This window comes from Psittacula echo (assembly GCF_963264785.1).
Source record: "Psittacula echo genome assembly, chromosome: 2".
Classification (NCBI taxonomy): Eukaryota; Metazoa; Chordata; class Aves; order Psittaciformes; family Psittacidae; genus Psittacula; species Psittacula echo.
Window position 1 is genome coordinate 84,699,000 of NC_137737.1, and position 21,863 is coordinate 84,720,862.

Genomic DNA, 21,863 nt, shown 5'->3' on the forward strand with positions numbered 1-21,863 from the left:
CCTGTAATCAACTGTTACTGTGATGTCCTTGAATTAATAATAATCTCGTCATTTAAGACCACTCACTTCCTTGGTTTGGTTTTTAAATAGTAGCACTGCACCTTACTGCAGAATTGCACATTGTATTGTTATTCAGAAAGAAAAACAGCGGTCCATGAAAAATTCCTGCCAGCGATGCTCCATTGCTCACAGAAGTAGCCCCAGCTGCATGTGCTGGAGCTCATTCTGCCACCTTTGCCTCCCTTTTCCCTGATTTCCCCCTTGACAGAAGCAGATAGATGCTGTGGAAGCTCTGCTTCTGGTATGGCTCGTGATGGAGCCTGTAACTCACCAGTTTACATTTACTGCCATATGCAACATACTAAATGTCATGAATCAGCCTGTTCAGCGTAATGCCAGACTATGCTTATTTTGTCGAATGCAGTATGCCAGGAAGGTAGCAAACATGAGAATCAGTGCTGCTCTCTTTATTGGTAGGACTCAGGGTAGGGCCAAATCCTGCACTGCATCTGCACCTCTCACCTGCTTTACTTGAAGTGTGCCAGGTACTCCCAGGTGCTTCAGATCTATTAAACTATTGGGCTTTTGAAAACCAGTAGCCATATAATAGCCAATATAACTGCCAGTAAGAGGGGTAGGTAACATAAACTAATTGAAAGAGCTTCTGCAAGAAGCCTGTCTCCTTCCTTCACTGTGTGAATGGGTGACTCTTTTCCTGAAAGTCTGCCATGCCTGCCAGCACCTGGGTCTCCACACTGCAAGGAAAGCTCCTGTTTCCTACTTCTGAGTCCTAGACAAGTCCTCTGCTCTCCATCACCTCTGAAGTTTCATTCTGGGTTGCCTTCATGATGTGGGCATGTCCTTCATCCTTTTCTGTGCTATTTTTGCCTGGGTTTCTGTGTGGTCCAGCAGCTTTCCCCAGCTTAAGGGCACTTTGTCTGTGTCCCTCGCAAGATGCACACCCTCTCCCTCTCCTTTGAGATCCTTACTTAGCTTACTGGTTACAGCAGCCAAGGTGAAGAAGATGGGGAGCTTTGCACACTGCTCTGCTCCAGGTTAAGAGGAAGAGCAAGGTATTTTCTGCAGTACGTTACCACCAAACTGGAGACAAAGAGTTAATTACTATACCGTGCTCCATGTTTTGAAGTTAGTTCACAGTGGTGTCTCTTGCAGTATGGAGGCTCTGGCTTAATTCACACTCATATCTGTACTATTTGTTTTTATACAGGAGGAAAGTGGCACTGACTGAATCAGTAAAATTTTGGTACTATCCATAATTTAGTATCTGCTAAACTAAACCTTACGAAGCTGGAAGTGTTTGTTTTTAAGCTTATTTTAAATTGAAGATTTGTAGTTAGTTATGTTGAATTACGGGAACAAATAAGACTGAATTGTTCTAGTGATCCCCACTGCCTAACTTAAAGTAGAATATCTCCAGCTGCCTTAACACTGCTGAAAACAAATGAAAAATAGTTTCACAAACACCTTCTTATACCAACACAACAGAGTTAAAATTTTTGCCAGGAAGAAACAGTAATTTGTTTTCAAGAGCCGTCAGCAGACAGAAGTACAAAAACAAACCATTTCTCTTCTGGGTGAGCTGCGAGCTCCTCTGAAGGTTTGATCTCTCCTTCAGATTGAAATCTCAAAAATGTTAATGAGAAAAGCTATCCATCTTTTCCCCATCAGACAAGATAGGACTGACTGCTTGTAGTCCCTACATTCTCAAAAAGAACTTGTGTTTTTTCATGATCACACGGACTAATCTCAAATGTATCTTGTAGTTTGTACACTTGGTTTAGACTTAGTTATTTACAGGTGAGCAACCACAACTCTATTCCACATTTGCTTGAGAAATGCAGGCTTCTTTAAAATTAAATATCTATCTCACTGTCTCTCTCAAATGACTTAGTACTTATTGAAATATATGTATGTTTTAATCGTTCATTACTGCTTGTAAAGGTGCAAAATGAAAACCGCTATACAGTAGTTAGTGAACTTAAACCATGTGCTCCAAACTTTTTACTGAAAATATTTTTCAACGCTTTGGGTAAGTTTCTGAAAGTGCATGGAAGTGTTTGGGCTCAGTGGTGCAGGGAACCCATGTCTGTGATTCTAGCTGGCTATGTGAATTCCCTAGTGAGCCATAGTAATATGAAACGAACACTTGAAGGCCAGATGCAGTAGAAAATTTAAACATATTGAGTTCATAGCATGTGATAGTTTAATCATTATTTAAGCTTTAGAAATGTCACAGCGTAATTTCAGAATGAGAACAAACACTTCCATGCACAAAAATTGCTTTCTTGCTGCAACTTTTGCCCTTCATGGGACAGTTACTCTGTTGTGAATTTTCTGAATTTAATCCTCACTTGATCACAGGCAAATATTCGGTAAAAATTCAAAATCCAAAATATTAAAATAAAGCCTGCAAATACATTTAAAAACTAAGCCTGCTTTTTCTTTATGCTCTAAAAAAAAAAGAAAAAAATCTGTGAAAATATTTTTTTCGTTAAAGGAAAAATTTGCAACAAAACCGGTTAAATGGAAAATGCTTAGTCAATTCTATTTGCAGAGTCAGGGAATGGAATCTTGGATTTATAAGCACCCATGCAGGATTAAATTCAACTCTCCTATGCGTGTGATACATTTTTAATACCCTCACAGCATACATGGAACCCTGTTTCCTTCTGTACTTGTGAGGAAAATACAAAGACCAGAACTTATTTTCTGAATTTGTCCTGTATCCAGAAAATTCTGATGAATGCAATTGGCTTTGGAGCATAAATTGTGTCGATATGTAAAATAGTGTCATAACCCCAGTCTACATTTAGAAAGAACACTTCCACTTTACATAGCCTACTATGATTTGTTTGGAATAGGAACGGTTCGGGTTGGGTTTTGGAAAATATCAGTTATAATGATTCTGCCATTTCTGAGAAGCAGGCTAGGGATAAAAAAGCTCTCCATATTAATTTTTGGGGGCGTGTTGTTTGCACATTTTCTAAGTGGGATCTTTTTGGACCAGCTGTACATCCTCATAGCAAAGACTTTAAGGTCATAAAATTTGGCCTTTGTATCAGGAATGTACTGGGAGTTATTTCTGGTAAAATTCATTGGAATTGTGCCATTGTGGGTGTTTTTTAAAACTGAACTTTTCACATGTTCTGTAGGAGCAAAATCAGCATAATCATTTCACATTCCTTAAGGTTTGTGTCACCTTCTATGCTCTCATGAGCTTGTTAGTGCTAACCAGAAGATAAACCTATCATTCCTGTAGAGCCACTGAATATGTTACAGATGATAGCTGTTGGGTTGAAGGTAGAGTTCTTTGCAACTCACGAAATGGCCAAGGCATTTCTTTTGTCCCCTCTTGTATTTCACTTACTGGTTCTGGACACCATAGAAGAGTAAGCTAATTTATTGAAAATTAGAAGTAAAGAATAAAGAAGGATTAGGTGGGTATTCTTTAATGTGGCTCTTCATGTGTGGAGACAGAATGAGTTCACGATTGTTTGTTGGAGGTCTAAATCATGCAACAGTGTGGTGCAAGAAGAACCTTTCCTTATCTGATATATGCTCTTAGAGCAAAAGTTAGGGAATTACTATGGGTATATCATAAGCTTAATCACTGGTAAATGAACCCAGTGTACATTAGAACATGCTTTAGTTTCACGGAACAACTAAGTAACTGTGGAAGGTGTCACTGTTAGTGCTTCTGACATGCTGTTCAGTCTGGCAGCCCCAGTTTAAACTCACTGCCTGCACTTGGCTCTCCTGGCACACAGTGCTGTGATGGGGAAGATAAGACAGGCTGACAAAACAGTCATCAAAGATTTGCTCACATCAGGGTGAGTCCTACATGATGAGAGGAGCTATTAATATTTTAAAGGGTGCCATCCATCCCTGTAGGCGCCAAAGTATTACATCATTGTGTGTACAGGACAGAATGGCAGTAATGAATAGACCTAATGTGCTGAGAGCCCAGGGAGGGACAAGTTAGCATTTCCCATGCAGAACAACTGGATATAATTAAGTGAAGTAAACAAAGCTTATCCTTAGGGCAAAAAAATACCTCATTGACTATTCTGAGCTGCAAAGCAAGGCTGTATCAAATAGTATGGTTGGGTTTGTTTAGGCTTAAAATTTCTTCATCAGTCAAAACCGTATGTTTTTTGCAAAGAAATGTGATCTGTAGCTTTAACACAATAATAATGATGACTGAGTGATAAACAATTTGATGTATGTAATTTTTATTACCAAAAAGCCAAACTGTGAAAAGCTGAAGCCACATACATCTGGTAATTTTGAGGCTCACTTGACAGAGAATGCAGGTACGCTCTTTCACTGAGACTTTCTGACTGTTCTCAAATCCTGTTCCCACAGGGCCCAGCCTCCTCTCCCAGAGCACACTCCAGCTCAATTCCAAACCTGAAGGGTCCTTCCAGTACTCAGCCAGCTACCACAGCAACCAGACCCTCGCCCTGGGCGAAACAGCAGCTGCCCAGCTCCCGGCCCGCAGCAGTCAGGCCAGAGGTGCCATCCAGAGCTACAGCCAGGTATGTGTCCTAAGCAGCCTGGGTCTCTTGCACCTTGAATTGTGTGGGATATCTTCAAGGAAGCAGAGCTCGTTGGTGCCCACCAGCATATGAATGTCTGCCTTTACTTTCTGTCTTGTTCAGTGCATCTGCAGCAGAATGAATATCACCTTGATTTTCATAACTAAAGTGGGTTGACTTGCATAGTAATAAAATAATTGTGATTGAAAAGGACATTTACATGACAGTTCCTTGCCTGCATATACATGTTGGTGATAGCATGTTTAGGCACTTAAGTTTGAAAATTTCTGTGACTGTTGATTAGGAGCCCTAATTAAGGTCTAGGACCTCCCTGCATTGGTATGAGGATATTACTGAAAACAGTAAGCGCCAGCAAACAAAAACAAAGCCAGGCTGAGATGAGATGCGAAACCTGCTTGGGATACCATGCATCACCTGGTGCCATGGCCTAATCCCAAGTCTGAGAATAATTTTTTGCCTTTTTTCCTCTCATATTTTAAGACAAGCAACTTATCAGAGAGCTGCCTGTATGTTTCAAACATCTTGAAAGATTGTTTCAGGCACTCATGAAAACTTTATAAATCTGGTTCCCTGTCTAAAGGATCCCTCCCAGATCTGACACACAACCCTCTCACCCTTCTTTGCTTTTCACTGTTACATCAAAGCTTCTCACTGGGAAGTTAAACTTCAGTTTAGACAAAAATTTGTGAAAGTGTACCTACATATGCAAAGTTTGACTTATTTGCAAGTCGGGTTATTTTCTCTGTTTAGATGTAACCACCCCAGCAAAGCAGACACTGCTCAGTGTGACACAGGGACACAATAATTCAGGATTCTGTAGAAGTGAGTAGCATCTGAATTTTGAAACCTTAAATTGCTAAGAGAATTCAAGTATTATATATATAGTCATTTCACAGTTTGTGGGATACCAAGGGACATACAATATTCTATTCTCTCAATTTGCTCAGAAAAGCTCCCTATCCTTGTAAGATTGAAAAATGAAATAAAGCACAGTTAAATTTAATTTCAAATTGGGTAGGTACTTTTTTCCTTCTATAAAGCCAACCATATGCTAGGCTGCATATAAAGGAGCATGACCAACAGGTCGAGGGAGGTGATTCTGCCTCTGTATTCCACTCTCGTGAGACCCCACCTGCAGTACTGCGATCAGCTCTCAGGGCCCCAACAAGAGGACATGGATGTGTTGGAGTGAGTCCAGAGGAAGACCATGAAGATGGGGTACAGCTGGACCTGATGATCTTGAAGGTCTTTTCCAACCTGGTTGATTCCATGAGTCCATGATCAGAGGGCTGGTGCACCTCTCCTATGAAGACAGGCTGAGATAGTTGGGCTTGTTCAGCCTGAATAGAAGGGTCCAGGGAGGCTTTATAGTAGCCTTCCAGTACCTAAAGGGGGGGCTACAAGAAATCTGGAGAGGGACTTTTCAGAAGGGCATGTAGTAATGGGACAAGAGGAATGGCTTTAAACTTTTAAAAGAGGGTAGATTTAGATTAGATACAAAGAACAAATTCTTCACTCTGTGAGGGTGGTGAGGCACTGACACAGGTTGCCCAGAGAAGCTGTGGCTGCCCCTTCCCTGGCAGTCTTCAAGGCCAGGTTGGACAGGCTTTTGAGCAACCTGGTCTAGTGGAAAGTGTCCCTGTCCATGGCGGGGGGGTTGGAACTAGATGATCTTAAAGGTCCTTTCCAACCCAAACCATTCTGTAATTGTATAATAAGGGGTTTAAGGTGAGCCTGCACAGTGGTAAAGCCTCAGGGTTTTTCTGTTTACCAAAGAGGACCTCCCTGATGTTCTTTGGGATTGGAGCCAGCAGGAGAGCAGGAGTACAGCTAGAAAGGAAAAGGAGACTCTAATACCCAGTTCTAGCCTAGGCAGATGTCATCACAAGTTGTGTTTTGTGAAAAGCATCATACCTTAGGGGTTAGCCTGAAACAGTATGATTCATTCTTCAAGGAGGCTAGAAAAAGTAAGATGATGGAAAAGGAACAGTTATGAGAATAGAGCAACAGAAACAAAAACAAAGGAGAAATAAAGAGGAGAAGGAAAAATAATTTTTTTATCTTTTTTTTGAAAGGCAGGAAGGAAGGAATCTCTCTCAGGTGTGAGATTGTCTGGCAGTTAGAAGTAACGATATTCTTAATGTAAGTTTATCCTACTGATAGAAAAGGATGAATTTTTGAAGGGGAAAATTAATTATCTAGATTTCTTTCATTGAAATCACAGTGAACAGCCATTGCTTACAGCTGAAAACCTCTCATGAACCATCTACCTTGCAGAAAAAGGGTTACCTGCAGAAAAGTAACTAGTAAGTTTTCTTGGTAAGAGTGGGCAGGAAATAGGTTTTCTTCCTCTGTTCCTCCAGACTGTATGGTAGATGTTACTGCAAAAGTAACTCAGCATAATTTTTCATGCCATCATCCTACAAAGAGTGCTTGACAACCTGGGTGAATTAAGATACATCTTGGAAATATCAGTTAACTGCCATAAACTATGAATTAATAGATAAACTGTATATAAAGGTGGTTGCAAAAGAGGTAAACAAGAAGAGTAAAAAGTCAAAAGTTAAAATTAAAAAGTTCTGAATATGACCATTGCTGATCCCACAATTAAGGAGAAAAAGTGTCAATACTTGGAATCATTTTGCTATCCCTATTATAATTAAAATAAGCCTCAAGAGTCAAAACTGCTCAGATTGTGATAATTTCCTTTGGTATTTGTGTGCAAGGAGTATCGCTATCTCTGAACATGAATGATAGCCCAAATGCATGGGAAAAAAATGTAAATAGTCCCAAGGCCAGCTGTGACAGCAAGAACAATTTCTGAAAATGCAATTGTATAGAAAAGAGAAACTAATTAGTTTTGGGACTTCCTGTATGGTGCTGCAAAGTGCAATCTAACATTTTTGTCAATTTGGAGGACTTCATTATAGATCACAGTTTTTCTACTGCTTTGAGTACTTTAGAACACAGAACTTTTATCTTCTAAATGCTACTGGAATAGGATTTTTTAGCAACAGCTGCTTCTCTGGCAGGGAATTACTGTGTTTCCCACTTGAAACAGCTCTTCAAACTTAGTGTCCATATCCTGATGCATCCTATATCAATCGATTAAGGTTATTTGTGAAGAATCGGTAGTGCTACAAAATGTAGCAGATTTTGCAGATGAGTTGCTCAAATGTGAATCTTCTATTTGAACAATGTCATTTGTGAGCGACTGATGGATTGAGTCTAGTGTCATCTGGAGAATGGTCAACTTATGTTATAGATATTGTAAGAATATAAAGCATAGCATGCACTACAGATAGTGTTTTTCCACATGCTTTACTGTATTTACAAGGGGAGGGAAAAGGAAGTGAAACTAGTTTACATTTCTGGATGAGAACTTTTTGAGCCTGTGGTGATGCCGCAATCTTTTCAGAGGCTGGGGCAGTAACAGAGGTAGATCCTTACTGCATATTATCCTATTCCTGAAGCTTCTGGACTGATCAAGCTGGCACAGAATTTGAAAACCCTCAAAAATAAAAAGTAGATGGAAACCAAAGGTAATTAAAAAAAAAAAAAAAGGCAATCCAAAATCATGTAATGGTTAATTTTCTAACTTGTCTCCTTTTTCCTACAAACAAGTCATAAGTTTGTCATTCACCAGACTGCCACACCTTACTAGCCCTATTTAGAATATTATCAAATGAGTGCAAGTGTGTGTTCAGTTGTCAAGCAAAAACTCTATTCTGGCCTTTTTAAGTTAGATTCTTGGCTCTTCCTGCCATCAGCCATCTGTGCCACAGGGTGCTTGATAATCTAACCAGACAAAATCTAAAATGAGGACTTTGCTTCTGGTAGGATGTGGCAGATTATGATGTGTTTGAAACTGGATTCCAGATATGAACATGAGAATTCTTCTGTCATGAAAGGAAGCAGATGAAATTTTAAGACAAATTACTCTTATTACGACACTCACAGAGAACAATTCACTAGTATGGCTTATGGTAGTGAAGAACTGATCAGCATAATGCTGGTTTGATACTACAATAGGTAATTAATGATTGCAGCTTTCATTGCTGCTTTAAAAACAGACTGACCATCTCTTGACACTCTGAAAGGATCTCACATGATTCTGTTTGTGGCTGTAAGACTACAATGTTATTACCTACTTTCATCTATACATATGAGAGTAGGATCAGGTAGGCTGACAAATTTTCCTCATAGTGTTGGGGTGTATTTTGCAAAGACAGTATAGCCATGACCTTTGTGATAAAATCAGGAAAAAACAGATGGAAGAGGCCACATTGGAGGGACCCAGAGGTATAGTCTGGCATCTATTTTCATATAAGTGCATTTGAACATAGGTAGCATCTTCCTAGTTAAGTCAGGAACTTATAAATGACAGCAAAGCAGTCCTGCAGAAAAAAAGACAGCTGCTACCAAGGACTGAAGTCTGTATCCCCAGAACTAGAGAATGTTAAGCATTTTCACACCCTCATCTGCCCTTTGTAGAAGAGTGTTGATAATAGGCATTGGACAAGAGCAGAGTGATACTTTCAGTGAAGCCATATGGAAGATTCTTGGGGCTGACAGAAGAAAATAAGCCCTAAATAGACTGGCAAGTCTTGCAGTCACTGAAAAGAGCACAGAGCATGACTGAGATTGTGCAACAGAGCTGGACCCTTCAATGAGCACCTGTGACTCTCAAAAACCCTATTAAGGATGACCAAGTTTGCTGCCAAATCCAACAACACCCACCAATATTCAAGAAGCCAAAGCAGCCTGGAGGATTGTCTTCCACACAACTTGAGCATCCATTGGAAAGTCCTCCCTCAAATCAAGAGAATGGTTCTTCTCATTGGCCACAATATACTCCATATGACTATGTTCATATTGAACAGATATGACCTTGTTTGGGATTTTAAGGGTCAAACAATCCCTGAAAGGTCGAAAAAGCAAAACAAGCTGCAAGCTGGTGCCGGCATTTAATGCTAAACTAAAAATGCTTGTGAATACAAGTTCATCCAGACATAAGATGGACGTACAGACTTACTCAAATGTAACACAACTTTCCAGTTTCTTCTGTCAGAGAAGTATACAGGACATTGAGCACAAATTGTCATGTCTTTACGGCAACTGGTATCATGATTCAAACTCTCCAGCGTTTTGCTGGAAATTATATCATTATCTCATTCCCAATAAATGACTCTGAAGCCATTTCTGTTCTTAGTTCTGTTGCTAAGACTCAGGGTTGCATGAACAGAAGTTCTTTTCCTTAACACCTTCATTGAATTAGGAAGCATAGATGCACAAAACCTACCAGGTTGTGTGTGCCTAAGAAGGAAGAGTCTGAAGGGATTTTAGATGATGTAGCAAATAGATCTGCTGCACTAACATGTTCGTAATGGTCATCTTGTTGTTGACCAGGACTTCTGTTACTCAGGTTTTGCTGGTCTTACACACCATTTTTCCCTCTGGGAGCAATCTCCAAGAATCAACATGCCAATGTGTCAGTAATTAGCAGCTGACTCCAAAGTTATGCTGAAGCCGTCAAGCCATCTAGGATTTTATAACTCCTTACCCATGAAAAATTTACATCAGAATAAATAATTCAACACAGTTCTTTGCCCCTCTCAATTCCATGTCATAAAACAGAAATCTCGTTTGTGGTCATTCATTTAATCTTTTTTTTTTTTTGTTAATGTTCTGATTTAAATTTTTAAGTGGAATTGTAAAGAAAAAAAAAAACTATCCTGAAATTTTGTGCATTAAATGCATGAATTAAGGTAGGCAAACAGCTGTTAGATTGTTCTCTAGTCTACTATAACCTAACTGGACACCCTCAGTAATTTTCCATAGACCTCATTTTGTCCGTATCTGCAGAGGATGATCTTTCTCATCAGATTAAATGGGAAAGAAGGTATTTGCACAGGTGTATTGATGTTCTAATGGCTTTTTTCACACATTTCTGCTGTTAAAAAAAAATATATCAGAATCCATCTATTAGATCCAAATAAGCAAATCAAGCTTCTTCTCTTCTGGATAACAGAAAAATTATATCTCTGAGTCCTGGAATAGGTACTTACAGGGCTGTAATAAGAAAGTCCTTGATCTTTTTTCACATCTATGAAATAGGTTGATGTGGGAGGATATAACAACTGAAAAGCATATCTGATCTCAGTTTATTACTTTAAACACAGTTTCATTATCAGGTTAACAACAATAATGGATAAATGGAAAAATAAAGGAAAAATATCATTGTATTCCATTCTTCCACATGAAGTATAATGTCACATTGCAGGATGAACAGCAGCATGTCTGCATGGTTGTCTTAAGCGACAGGGAGAAACAGAGGGAGAAACTGAACCACATTTTGTCTCTGAAAACATGAGTGAAGAATGCATCTGTACACTTGGCCCTTTAAAAAAACAGAAGAACCTCGCAGTAAATTTAAGACAGGTCTGAGATTAGTCACATCCTAGAAAATACTGTGCGCTAATGTTTTCACTGCAATCTGTTCATCCAAAAGTTCTCTCCTTCACACAGAGCAAATGCTTTGCTTTTTAGGAAGTGCTATACACTGTGTTTTTAATTAAGCATTTAATACTCATGTCCAACCACTAGACCTTCTTCCCGGTAACAGACAATCGTGAAAAGGGATTATTTTTTTTTAATTGGTACTTGCAGAGAGCCTGCAGCTTTATAGATTTATTAGGAACATGGGATAATATTGGTTTACCTGAAATTAATTACTCTGAATCCTTGACACATCAAGCAGTGTAGAGGTAGATTAGAAATTTCATCTGCATGATGACAGCTCTTGTCTAAAATCGTTATCATCAGTGACAAACTAAGTTACCAGTACATTTGCAGTGTGTTGCAGAAGACACTGATAGCATTTCAGAAGACTGTATTTTGGAACAGTGTTGAAGACTACAAAATACAAAATTGTTACGCCACTTAACAGTCCAAAAAGTAAAATGTATTAATAGATATCAATTGATAATGTAACTGGTTCAACCAACCTTTTGTCACTTGCAAAACTTACTCTGTCCACATTGTCTTCAATCTTGCCAGCCTGATTTTGTTTTGTGAAAGTTGTTACCATACATTTTAAACCTGGGAAATGAAAAACTGTGCTCCTGTCAAATACATTACTGGACAGTCAGTTGCAGATTAGCCCTTCTTTCCAGTTTAAAGCAGAGACGGTAAGTAGCTCAGCATGAAAGTAGCTTTTAAAACTGATGTTTCCCAGAGTTTGCCTTCCTGGTTTTTGTAAGAAGTCTTTCAAGTGAGACTCTGGAGCTTGTTGGCCATTTATGACAATTTTCAAGCTCTTACTTGATGCTGTGGTGTTTGTAACTCATGGCCGCAATCAAAACAGTCCAGCTCAACAGCACGCAGGCCACTTGCATCTGTGATCACCTTGCCCATCCAGGACTTACCATACAGAGCAGCTGGAGAGAACAGCTTGCATTTATCTAAAAGGCCGTTGCTCTTTAGGGCAAACAACGTCCCAAAGCCAATGAGGTTTGGGTCTGGCTGTGCTCTCTTGAGACACTTCAATGCTGCAAGTGCTGGGCCCTGCCATGCTACTAACAGCTGGGAGCAAAGCACCAGAAGCTCCACCTCCGAAGCCATGCTTTTTCTCCAGGTCTAAAAAAACATGTTTTCTTTACTCAGATGCAAAGTATTTAGGATGAGGGGTTGGGCTCCAAAAGTACAAAAAAGAAAAGGACAGAAAAATTCCCAGTAGTCACATATAGGACAAACATATTTCTGGCCTTTTGAACCTCATTTACTCTTTGTTCTGATTGGCCATTTATCTTGGCCTCAGTTCCTGACCAAATCCCTTATTTGGTATCCTAGTAAAAATAAGTTTCATACCATACCCAGAACATGGCGCTTTTGTTTACTGTTTACTTGTTTGTTATTTTGTTGTTTTTTTTTTCCTATAGGATGCTACTAGAAAAGCCGTTGCTATTTAAATGTGAAACAACGCTGCTGTTGTTGTATCACACCTCTTTGAATTGAATCACAAAATTCATTATTCACATTTTAAAGGATTTTCTCGCTAAGGAAATCAGTAGCCCGGAGGTGTGTGTGTTTGGCTGAAGCACTGATCGGACTGACCCAAGCTGCACTGTCTGCTCCCAGGATCTGGGAGTGCTTTCAGAGGTTTCAAGTAAAGCCCCTGCATAGCCAGGAAAAAAATAGTATCTGAAACGAGGGTGCATCTTCTAACAGAGCGCTGAGCTCCCGCTCAGTTATTAGAGGATTTTAATGTTTCCAGATTCACAGAAGATCCCTTAGGCCCAAGATCCCCGATAAAAAAGGGAGAGCTTTCTGTGTGTAAGGGCGAGCCCCGTCCTTCGCTGCTCCAGAAGCGGCTCAGGAACACAGCTGAAATGTCTAATGGGCAGCATCTGCCAAGGATTTTCGCTCTTCACTCCCCAACCCCCTTCCCGTTACTGGGCTTACGGTGAACTTTGCGAAGCCCTGCCCCTCGCTGTCGGTCCCGAGACCAGCGGAGCAGAGCGCTGCCGCCATCCCGGGGCAGATTCCCCGCTGGATGCGGCCCGGGAGGTGCCCTGCCCTGCCCTGGGTGCTCCTCCCGTGCTCTCCTTCGGGTTGCGCAAATAAACGCTGTTCCCCCGATCCTCCAGGGGCGTACGGGGCCGAGGCTACCGTCGCGGTGCTGTCACCGGGTGAGGAGGGCTGGGGAGAAGCGGTCGCGCACTGTCGCGCCGCCGGCAGCGGCGACACCCGAGGGCGCCGACTGTGTCTGTGTGATTTCGGAGCGGTGTCTCTCCTCCCACAGACACCGATGGCTTTCTGTGAGGAAAATCACCCCATCTAAGCCCTTCCGTGGCTTCAGATGCTCTCTAGCATGTATGCAGAATAAAAGTTGGGGGGCATTTGTTTATTTATCTATTTAAGCTCAGGCTCACCCACACCTGGTGTAGGGATAGATAGGTGTACGGGCGCGTTTCAGAGCACGAGTCCCCCGGAGCCGTGTGTCCGACAACCAGGTGCTGATTTCAGCCGCGACGAAGAGTTTTCCCACCGCTCCGCCCGAGCTGGCGGCCGTTTTTTCTTCAAAGGCTGGAAACGCTTTAGCAGAGTAACGAGTCCCTTAATCCCGAGAACGCCGGGTGCCGGCCCGGTTTTCAGTTTAAAGAGAGGGCTGCGTTTGGCTGGGGGCTCCTCCGGTGAGCGAGCCCCTCGCCCCGCCCCGGGCAGGGAGGGCCGGTGGAGCCGGGCCCGCTGCCGCCCATCCTTCGCCCCGTCCCCTGCTGACGCCTCTGCCTTTCCTTCCCGCAGCAGGGCCCGGGGGGCCGCGGCGCCCACCCGGGCGGCCCGGAGCCGCCGCCGCCGCCCGCCGCCCCGCAACCGCGGGAGCCCTTCGCGCCCAGCCACGGCAGCGCCTTCCACCTGCCCGAGCCCCAGCACGCCGCCGCGCTCTACTACGCCAGCTCCACGCTGCCGGCGCAGCGGGTGAGCTCCCCGCTGCCCGCCCAGCCCGGCGGCTCCCCCACCAAGCTGCCGCGGGCCGGCTCCGCCGCCGAGGGCGCCGCCTACGCCGCCGCGCAGCGCCTCTCCTCCCCGAAGCAGTCCCCCAGCCGCCTGGCCAAGTCCTACAGCACCAGCTCGCCCATCAACATCGTCGTCTCCTCGGCGGGACTGTCGCCGTCCCCCATCCGAGTGACCTCCCCGCCCACCGTCCAGTCTAACATTTCCTCCTCTCCTATCCACCAGTTAAGCTCCACCATCGGCACTTACGCCACCCTGTCGCCTACCAAGCGGCTGGTTCACGCTGCCGATCAGTACAGCAAGCACTCCCAGGAGCTGTACGCCACCGCCACCCTGCAGAGACCCGGCTCCCTCGCAGGTAAATCGCGGCCGGCAGCGCTTCGGGGGGGAGAACGTGGGATGCACGGTGCCGCCGCGCCCGCGGATGATGGGGGAACGAGGGGGGATCGGCGGCCCCGGTGTGTCCCGGGGCTGCCGGCTGAGGAGAGAACGGAGCAGGGTGGGTTTGACAGAAAAGCGGTTTGGGGAGCTGCGGGTTTCATCCCGGCAGCGGTGAGTGGGGAAAGGCAAGCTGCCTGCCGGCTGCTTCAAGAAACTACCTCGCCTCTCCCGGCGCAACCCGGTGTCGGGCAAGGGTGGCGGTGTCGGGAGGGTGCGGGGCGGGCAGCGCTGGGCGCTGAGCTCCTTCCTCTTGCCCACGGATCGGGTGGGGAGTGTGTTACTATGGTGAATCCCTTCTCTGCCGCGGTTAAAAACTGTGGGCCTTTGCAGAGAATTCGTTCTTCCCCGGGTTTACAGGCGGTTCTAGGGTATTTGACAAGTTTGGGGTTACTCAGAAGGAACTCCCGGTGTACCAAGTTGTGCCGAGTAATAGGTAGCGGTTATTTGGCTCCGAGTGCTCTTTAGGGAATAGGCTGTTACAGCTGATTTAATATCTCTGTAACCGCATACTTTGAACAGATCCTAGAAGTGAGATACTGGTGCGCTGTTCCCTAAACCATCTCTGCTAAACTGAGCATCCTTCAGGGGTGGGTTTTTGTGTTCTCAAAATTCCCAGTTTCATTGCTATAGTAACAGCTGCTATGCTCATATGTTCTCTTGTGTGACATAAATAGAATTGAAGATAAATAGGATACATAAAGAGGTTTGGCTGTGTATACCAGGCAGGTACACAAGTTTCTTACTGGAAACCTTTTCTCATCTCCCTTTCTCCTCTTACCCATCTCTTCTCCCCTCCTCCAGCAGTTGTTGGCATTCTATATAAATAATTCCGGTGTGTTTAAACATACAGATTAAATTAAGTGATAATAAAATAGAGTATTAATGTATCGGCTTATAGGAACTATTTGATGGAGGTTTTCCTATTTAAAGGGTGGGGGTTTAAAAACTTTTTTGTTGCTGTTTACATAATGCTATTTTTGAAGTTCAGAATTTGAAGAGAGAATATCACTAAATGATGCCAAAATCTAGCTCTCAGGATGCATCAATCTCGTTGTCAAATATTCAGTCTTAAGTTACAAAGCGGTTTATTCAGCAATTATATTAGTATAACTTCTCCCCTCTGTAGTCCAACACACTGTTGTTCACAAGTGCCTTTGTAAAGTGGAAACGTAGAGTTGCCAGCAACTTTGTATTGCAGGGAATTTTGCAACTTCATCCTAAGAGTTGTTTGAGCCTAAACAGGCATGGAGTGAGCTGTCAGCATCAATGGAACAGAGGATAATTCAATTTAGAACTTATACCTATGGGTATGAACTACCAGCATTTCCTTTATTTTCTTTGCCTTTGTTCTAGAGTAGAAGTCTTTGTTTTGGGAAGTTTCTAATGGGCACAGTCCATATTTTTCTTCATGTACTTTTAGCATTGGAATTTGTATTGTACCGGGTTTTGCTTTTTGAAGAAGACATCTTGTGTGTCCTTGCAGCATAAAACCTGTGATGATAGCTCAGTCAAAATTTGCTCTATAGGGCGTAAGGCCCAGATAATAATTCTGGAGTGCTGCAGTGTTAGAGAAGCTGTTTGTCCTAGGCTTGTCTCAAGTTGCAGTGCTGATTTGGACTTCTTTGGGCTTTTTGGGTAATAGTGCTTGGACAGTCATTCCTAGTGGGGTTTTCTACTTTGATTTGAATACATGTTAAGAAACTGGCATTAATTTTCTTGCTTTTAAATCAAAGCTTTTGATAACATTTCTTCTGCATCTTGCATAACATAGGTGCTTCCCTCCCTGCCTCTTTTTAGGACCCACTGCAAGGAGTCGCTTGTCATTGATTTATGGCTCAGGTGAAATAAAAACTTACAGATAAAAGCATTTGAGAAACGGCTGGTGTATTTTTGTGTGAATTTTAGTATGGGAGGGGGATAATGATTGATCATTTGAACTTACCATTCAGTTTGTAAAAATTGGCAAGGCAACAGTAACTTTTCCAAGTGTTGTGCAGATCAGAACAAACATAATAAGCTTCTGAGTTACTGTGTCTGACAGGGATTTGCTTTTAAGATACGTGGTAAAAATCTCAGTGTCTTATTTTATTACAAATGGAAAATCCTGTAATGTGAATAAGTATTAGGTGATAGATTTAATTTTATTTTTTAAATGCCATCTCTGCATGTCTAAGTGAAGCAACAGTATGTTAGTAAACACCATGTGGTTTCTTTCCACAGTGGTGACATGCCTTTCAAGTAGTTCTTGAAAGGAGCTCCATCACATGACCCATTCTTTTGCAAAAGTTTCCTGTTGTGTGCTCCCACCCGTTCTTTCCCATTGCCATTCTGTGGCATGTTCCTCATGGCCTCCCTGCCATCCCAGACTCACACATTTGCTAGCAGTGTTAAGTGCCTGACTAATCTTCAGGAGTTTCACTGGATTCACTGAAGTCAGTGGCCTACACAAAGCCTTAAAATTAACGTATGCTTTAGAGTTAGCCAGGATCAGATATTAGGGATACTACTAAAGCAGTCTTCTTTTTTTTTTTTATTTTTCTATAGGCATTTTTTATTAAAACAGGTTTAGTATTTGAGCTGTCACTATATTATACTATCACAACAGTTTTCCAGCCATTGTGTTAGAAATCAAAGCCATTGAAGAGGAGAGCAAGCAGTTGTACATTGAAAAGCTAATGTTCAATAAACGAGATTTTTGCTTCTTGTTCACGACATCCAGAGATGGGTTGGTTGGGTTTTTTTCTTCGAGAGAGGAGGGGGAGGAGTGGAGGATAGTTGTCACATTGCACTGATTGATGGTTTGCCTACTGTGATTAATGTGAACTTGCATTGGTATGTATGTGTCATCGTTGGGATGATGTTACTCAAAGTAATCTTTTCTTATCTCCAGGAAGAAAAAAATAATTGTTTGGAATAATTACTGGGGATACAAATAGTGCATTTGTGTTTAATTTTTGAGCGTGATACTAGAAATTTGTACTGGAGCTATCAGGTTCATAAATACTGCTGGGTCTCAATGTGCTAGACAAACTGAATGGTGTCAGTACCAGGTTTAGATGTTTAAAAAAGAAGACCTTCAGATATGATCAATTTTATGAAAGAGTGTAATTGACTAAATGTATGATACAAACATCGATTGCCCAAAAATGAATCTGTGTGAGACTTAATTGAAGAGATGGCATTATTTATTTAAATTTCCTACAAAGTCGATTATAAAACAACTTGAAATTACAAAAATGGCAATTCTTGGACTGCATCTTGAATGCAAAATAAGATGTGCAACAGCATGCAGTGACTCAGTTTTAACCGAGTAGCCTTAGAAATGTCTTCAGAAATGTGTTTTAGTCTAGTTATACTTAAACTGTCCCCATTGCCAAATGTGTGTGTGGGTATGGGTATACGTGCACTTGTGTATATAGTGGTTCTTGTGAGTGTACATTTGCTGTGTTTATTCTTAGTCTAGCTGCTTCATTGCTGTGATCTGCAATTACAGTTTTGGAAGTAGTTTTCCTATCTGTGCTGCTCCAAAGCACACTTGACTGTCCAAGCAGCAATCTGAATCCAGAAAGCACAGTTTGTAAATAACCTTCTTGCAGCTTCCACACTGAGACCAAGCTGTGGAGTGCTGCTGAGAGTCAGACTTCCCAAAGCAGTCCCTTTTGCGTGGAAGGAGAGGAATGTATAGGATGGTGAGGAGCACAAACATGGGAAAACCCTTCAGGAGGCAGGTCATCACACAGGTGCCCATCTCTTCACAGTCCTCTGAAACATCTCCTGGTGGCCAGAATCAGGTGGTACTAAGGAAGTAGTGGGTATTCTTAGGAGCAAAGAGAGAGGGGGCACTGAAAGGCTGTTGAGATAGCCTGTGATTCGGGTTATGTGACAGGGGAACCACTCCTGCCTTTTCATCCAGGCTTAGGGAAGAGTAGGGACATGAAAGAAAATTGCAGGTAATTTTATGCATTGCTTTATTTAAAAAATAAAACAAAACAAACAAAAAAACCCCACCACAACCAAGACCCAAACAAGCAAAAAAAAAAAACCAAAAAAAACCAAAAGAAATATGTTTGAAGCCCACATCATGCTCCATCAGCTGTACTAAAGGGTTAGGTTTAAGAAATGAGTGTTGGTGTGAATAATTTTGTGTAATGTTAGGTAGAAAAAATATTATGCAGCTATTCTTCATGTAGTGGTGACATGTTCCACCTCAGCAAGAGCTGCGGCATCCTTCTAACAGGCCTGGTGCCACTGCTGAAAACTCCAGTGCTCAGCCTTGTGTTTGGAAACAGAATCTTCTTCCAGGTCCCTGTAAAACCAGACAGGATTTTGTCCTTTCTGAGGTAGGACTGTTTGTATACGTGTGCAGCATTAGTCCTAAAAAAGCACTGGTTTATAAAAATGTGGCATGGATTAATATATAAAATAGGCTTTCCCCACTTGATCAAACAAAAGGTTTTAAGTTTATCAGGGTCTTGACTGGTTCCTTCTGCTCCTTCATCTGTCTTGCCTTGCTCTTCTCCGTTTTTCCTGCGGACCTTCCTTTGCCCTTTCTCCTTCTGTATGCTTTTTATTGCATGTGGCATGTTGAACCCTGGTTTCCTGTTGAGATTTATTGCAGGTCTGCTATTTGATGGTGAGTGTTGGCATGTTTCAGCATTTTGGTGTGCTATCATACAGGCACAGAACAGATCAGCTTGTGCGAGTGTGTATGAGATAACTGATACACGTTACTACTAGCATGGATTTAGATTTCCTTTCAATTGCATGAAAGTATTGGATCATCTGTATATCTCTGGTTCATTGCCAACTTTCCAAAAAATTACCTGGTGAAGTGTTACAGTTCTCTAGTAAGCCACACTGTACTTTGTGCTAGAATGGCTGTATTACTGCTTGTGAGCATGCAGGCATCCAGCCCCTTCTTTCATACCTCAATATGGGGGAGGAGTAACTCTTAGAAGAGTTAGATAGTATTAAAATCGGTGTTAGTGCTGACTTGAGTTAAAATTAGCCTTTTTGAGGAATTTAAACTGTGTACAAGTAAATATTCTTTTTAGACTAAATCAAACCCAAATTCCCACCAACATTCGCAAATACAGGCAAAACTTTACCACATAACTCATTGGCTTTTGGGCCAGGCATTATAGGTAAGGAAGGTACAAGCAAAGTGTTAACTGACAGTAAAGCACATGTGCATCACCTCAGGTTTAAAAGTTTTCTGTGCCTTAAAATCCCCATCTGAGACACTGGGCTGAGCTAATAGAACAGTATAGGTATGATGTGCAATTGCATTTCTTTGGACAGGTAGGGAAGGAAAATCTTTTATTTTTTTGGCTTTAAAATAAGCTGGAGGACTTGGACTATTGGTATGATTGATCATCATGAAAAGGGCACTCAGTTGTTTGCCTTAACTATGTTTCTTGTCTTTTTATGGAATCCTGTATTTCTTCTACAATGAGAACAGAATTGCTTCATTAATGTAAACCGAAATAGTGTTCTGTAGGGTTTGGGGTTTTTTCCCTAATTTTTGTTTGGTTGGCTTTATTAGCTAGAAAATCCGTTTACCTGCTGTCAGAGCCTTTACACATGAGAACATTGTTAATTCCATCTTGTTCTGGGACAGACACTGCGCTCAGATTTATTTATCTTTTTCTCCTTTTACTCTTGTTTGTCTGAAGACTTTTTTCTTCAGACAGGAAAACAAAACAAAATATTTTGAGACACCCAGTAATACTTCAGATATTAATCAGAGACTTAAGTAAGATTCGGTATCTTTCTAATACTAAGTTATTTGTTTCCACATTGTAACCTGGAGGTTAAAAGTGCTGATCTTGGTCTTGGAGCTGATACAGATACAGAGTGTTCAATGACACTTGATATTCACTTTGCTTTTCTTCGCTGCTAGTTCTACTTATTCTTTCAGCTATAATTATGTTATTAATTGTTACAAATGAAACATTTACAACAGTGCTCAATTGCAGCTTGGACAAGATATCCAAAATGGACAGTCTACAGAAATAAAGCAAAAGGAATAAGGTGGATGTCTGAAATATCTTATTACTGCCATGCTTTTTGTTCCTGTATCTTTCAAATCTAGCTTACATGAAATCAGTTTGCTCGTAGGAGAGGAATGATTGACAGGAGCTAAATATGAAGGCCTCTTGTTCATGGATATATCTTTGAGCTACTGAACTTGAGCACTGACTTCCTGTGTGAGCGAACACTACAAATATGTCTAAACTTGGGTCCTGTTCTCATGCTGACCATAACCTTTCTTTTTGCTTCCTGGTTTTGATAGGGGAAATTGTTTGATCCTCCCAATGGCCTTTCAGAGGGGTGTGAAATCAAGTAATATTGCAAAGTAACAAGCTTTTAGGAAAAAAAAAAAGTCTGCAGCTTTGCTGAAAATAGATTGAACTGGTATGAACCTGTGAGTATTTTAACTGAATGATTGTGGTTAACTAAGTGGTAGTGGCTGTTCCTGAGCTTCTAGGCAAATGTAACATCAAATATGCCTCTGGTCATGTGAACCTGCTTGTAACCACATCACCTGGCATGCAGTTTCTGGCCTCTGGTCCTGAACATTAGCAGTGTACGTAAGAAAGCCAGGATTCAAATGGAAGCATGCAAGCCACTGGAAGGAATTTCTGAAGCATAAAGCAGAGTTTAACAGGTCTGTGCTTACATACCTGCTTAAAAGAAGCACAAGGAGGAGCTGAAGTTGGTGAAAAGCTGGCAGAGTCAGTGTCCATAGAAAAAAGATGGTTAATTCAAGGAGCTGGAATTCTTCTGTCAATTTTTCTTGGCTTTCCAATTCATATAGCTGTGTCTTGCTTATTTTGGTTTGTATTATTTTTAGTATGCGAGATTACAGGAAGAGGCTGAGGCCTCATGAACTGTGATACATCTAAACTTTAGGCTCTTGAGGGTGTGCTAAGTGATGCTGAGTCTTGTCTGTGCCTGTCACCACCCCTTTTGCCTTGAGGTCTGAATGGTGTCCTCACATACCTGGTGTCCTCTTCTGTTGCCAGGAGCATGATTCTGGGTCCTCCCAAACATCTTTGGCCTTGAACTCACTTGTTCAGAGCAGGAGGGAGTGCTGTTGTATGCAATAGGGAGTATTAGGGAAGGGGAAGCCCCTTCAATCAAATTTTCTGATACTCAGGTTTTTGTGGCATCAGTGGAAATGCCTGTGCTGTACAGTCTAAATTGGGATGACTGTGTTTGTCGTGCTTGTGCACTGGGCAAAGAAGGCGCATGTGGAAGCTGTAGTTTTCTCAAGGTCTGAAACCCCAATGCAAGGCCTTATCCAATAGGCTGGAAATGTTT

General features: G+C 41.9%; 1 protein-coding gene across 1 annotated transcript in view; it reads left to right on the plus strand.

The window, feature by feature from the left end:
* CTNND2 (catenin delta 2) overlaps positions 1-21,863 on the plus strand; it is a gene marked incomplete at both ends in the record, with an annotated part of 536,439 nt that overhangs the window by 242,985 nt on the left and 271,591 nt on the right. Inside the window, 2 exons of the mRNA XM_080639304.1 lie at positions 4,387-4,559; positions 13,890-14,454. Coding sequence (XP_080495430.1) covers positions 4,387-4,559; positions 13,890-14,454 — 738 coding nt within the window. The remainder of the gene's footprint in view (positions 1-4,386; positions 4,560-13,889; positions 14,455-21,863) is intronic.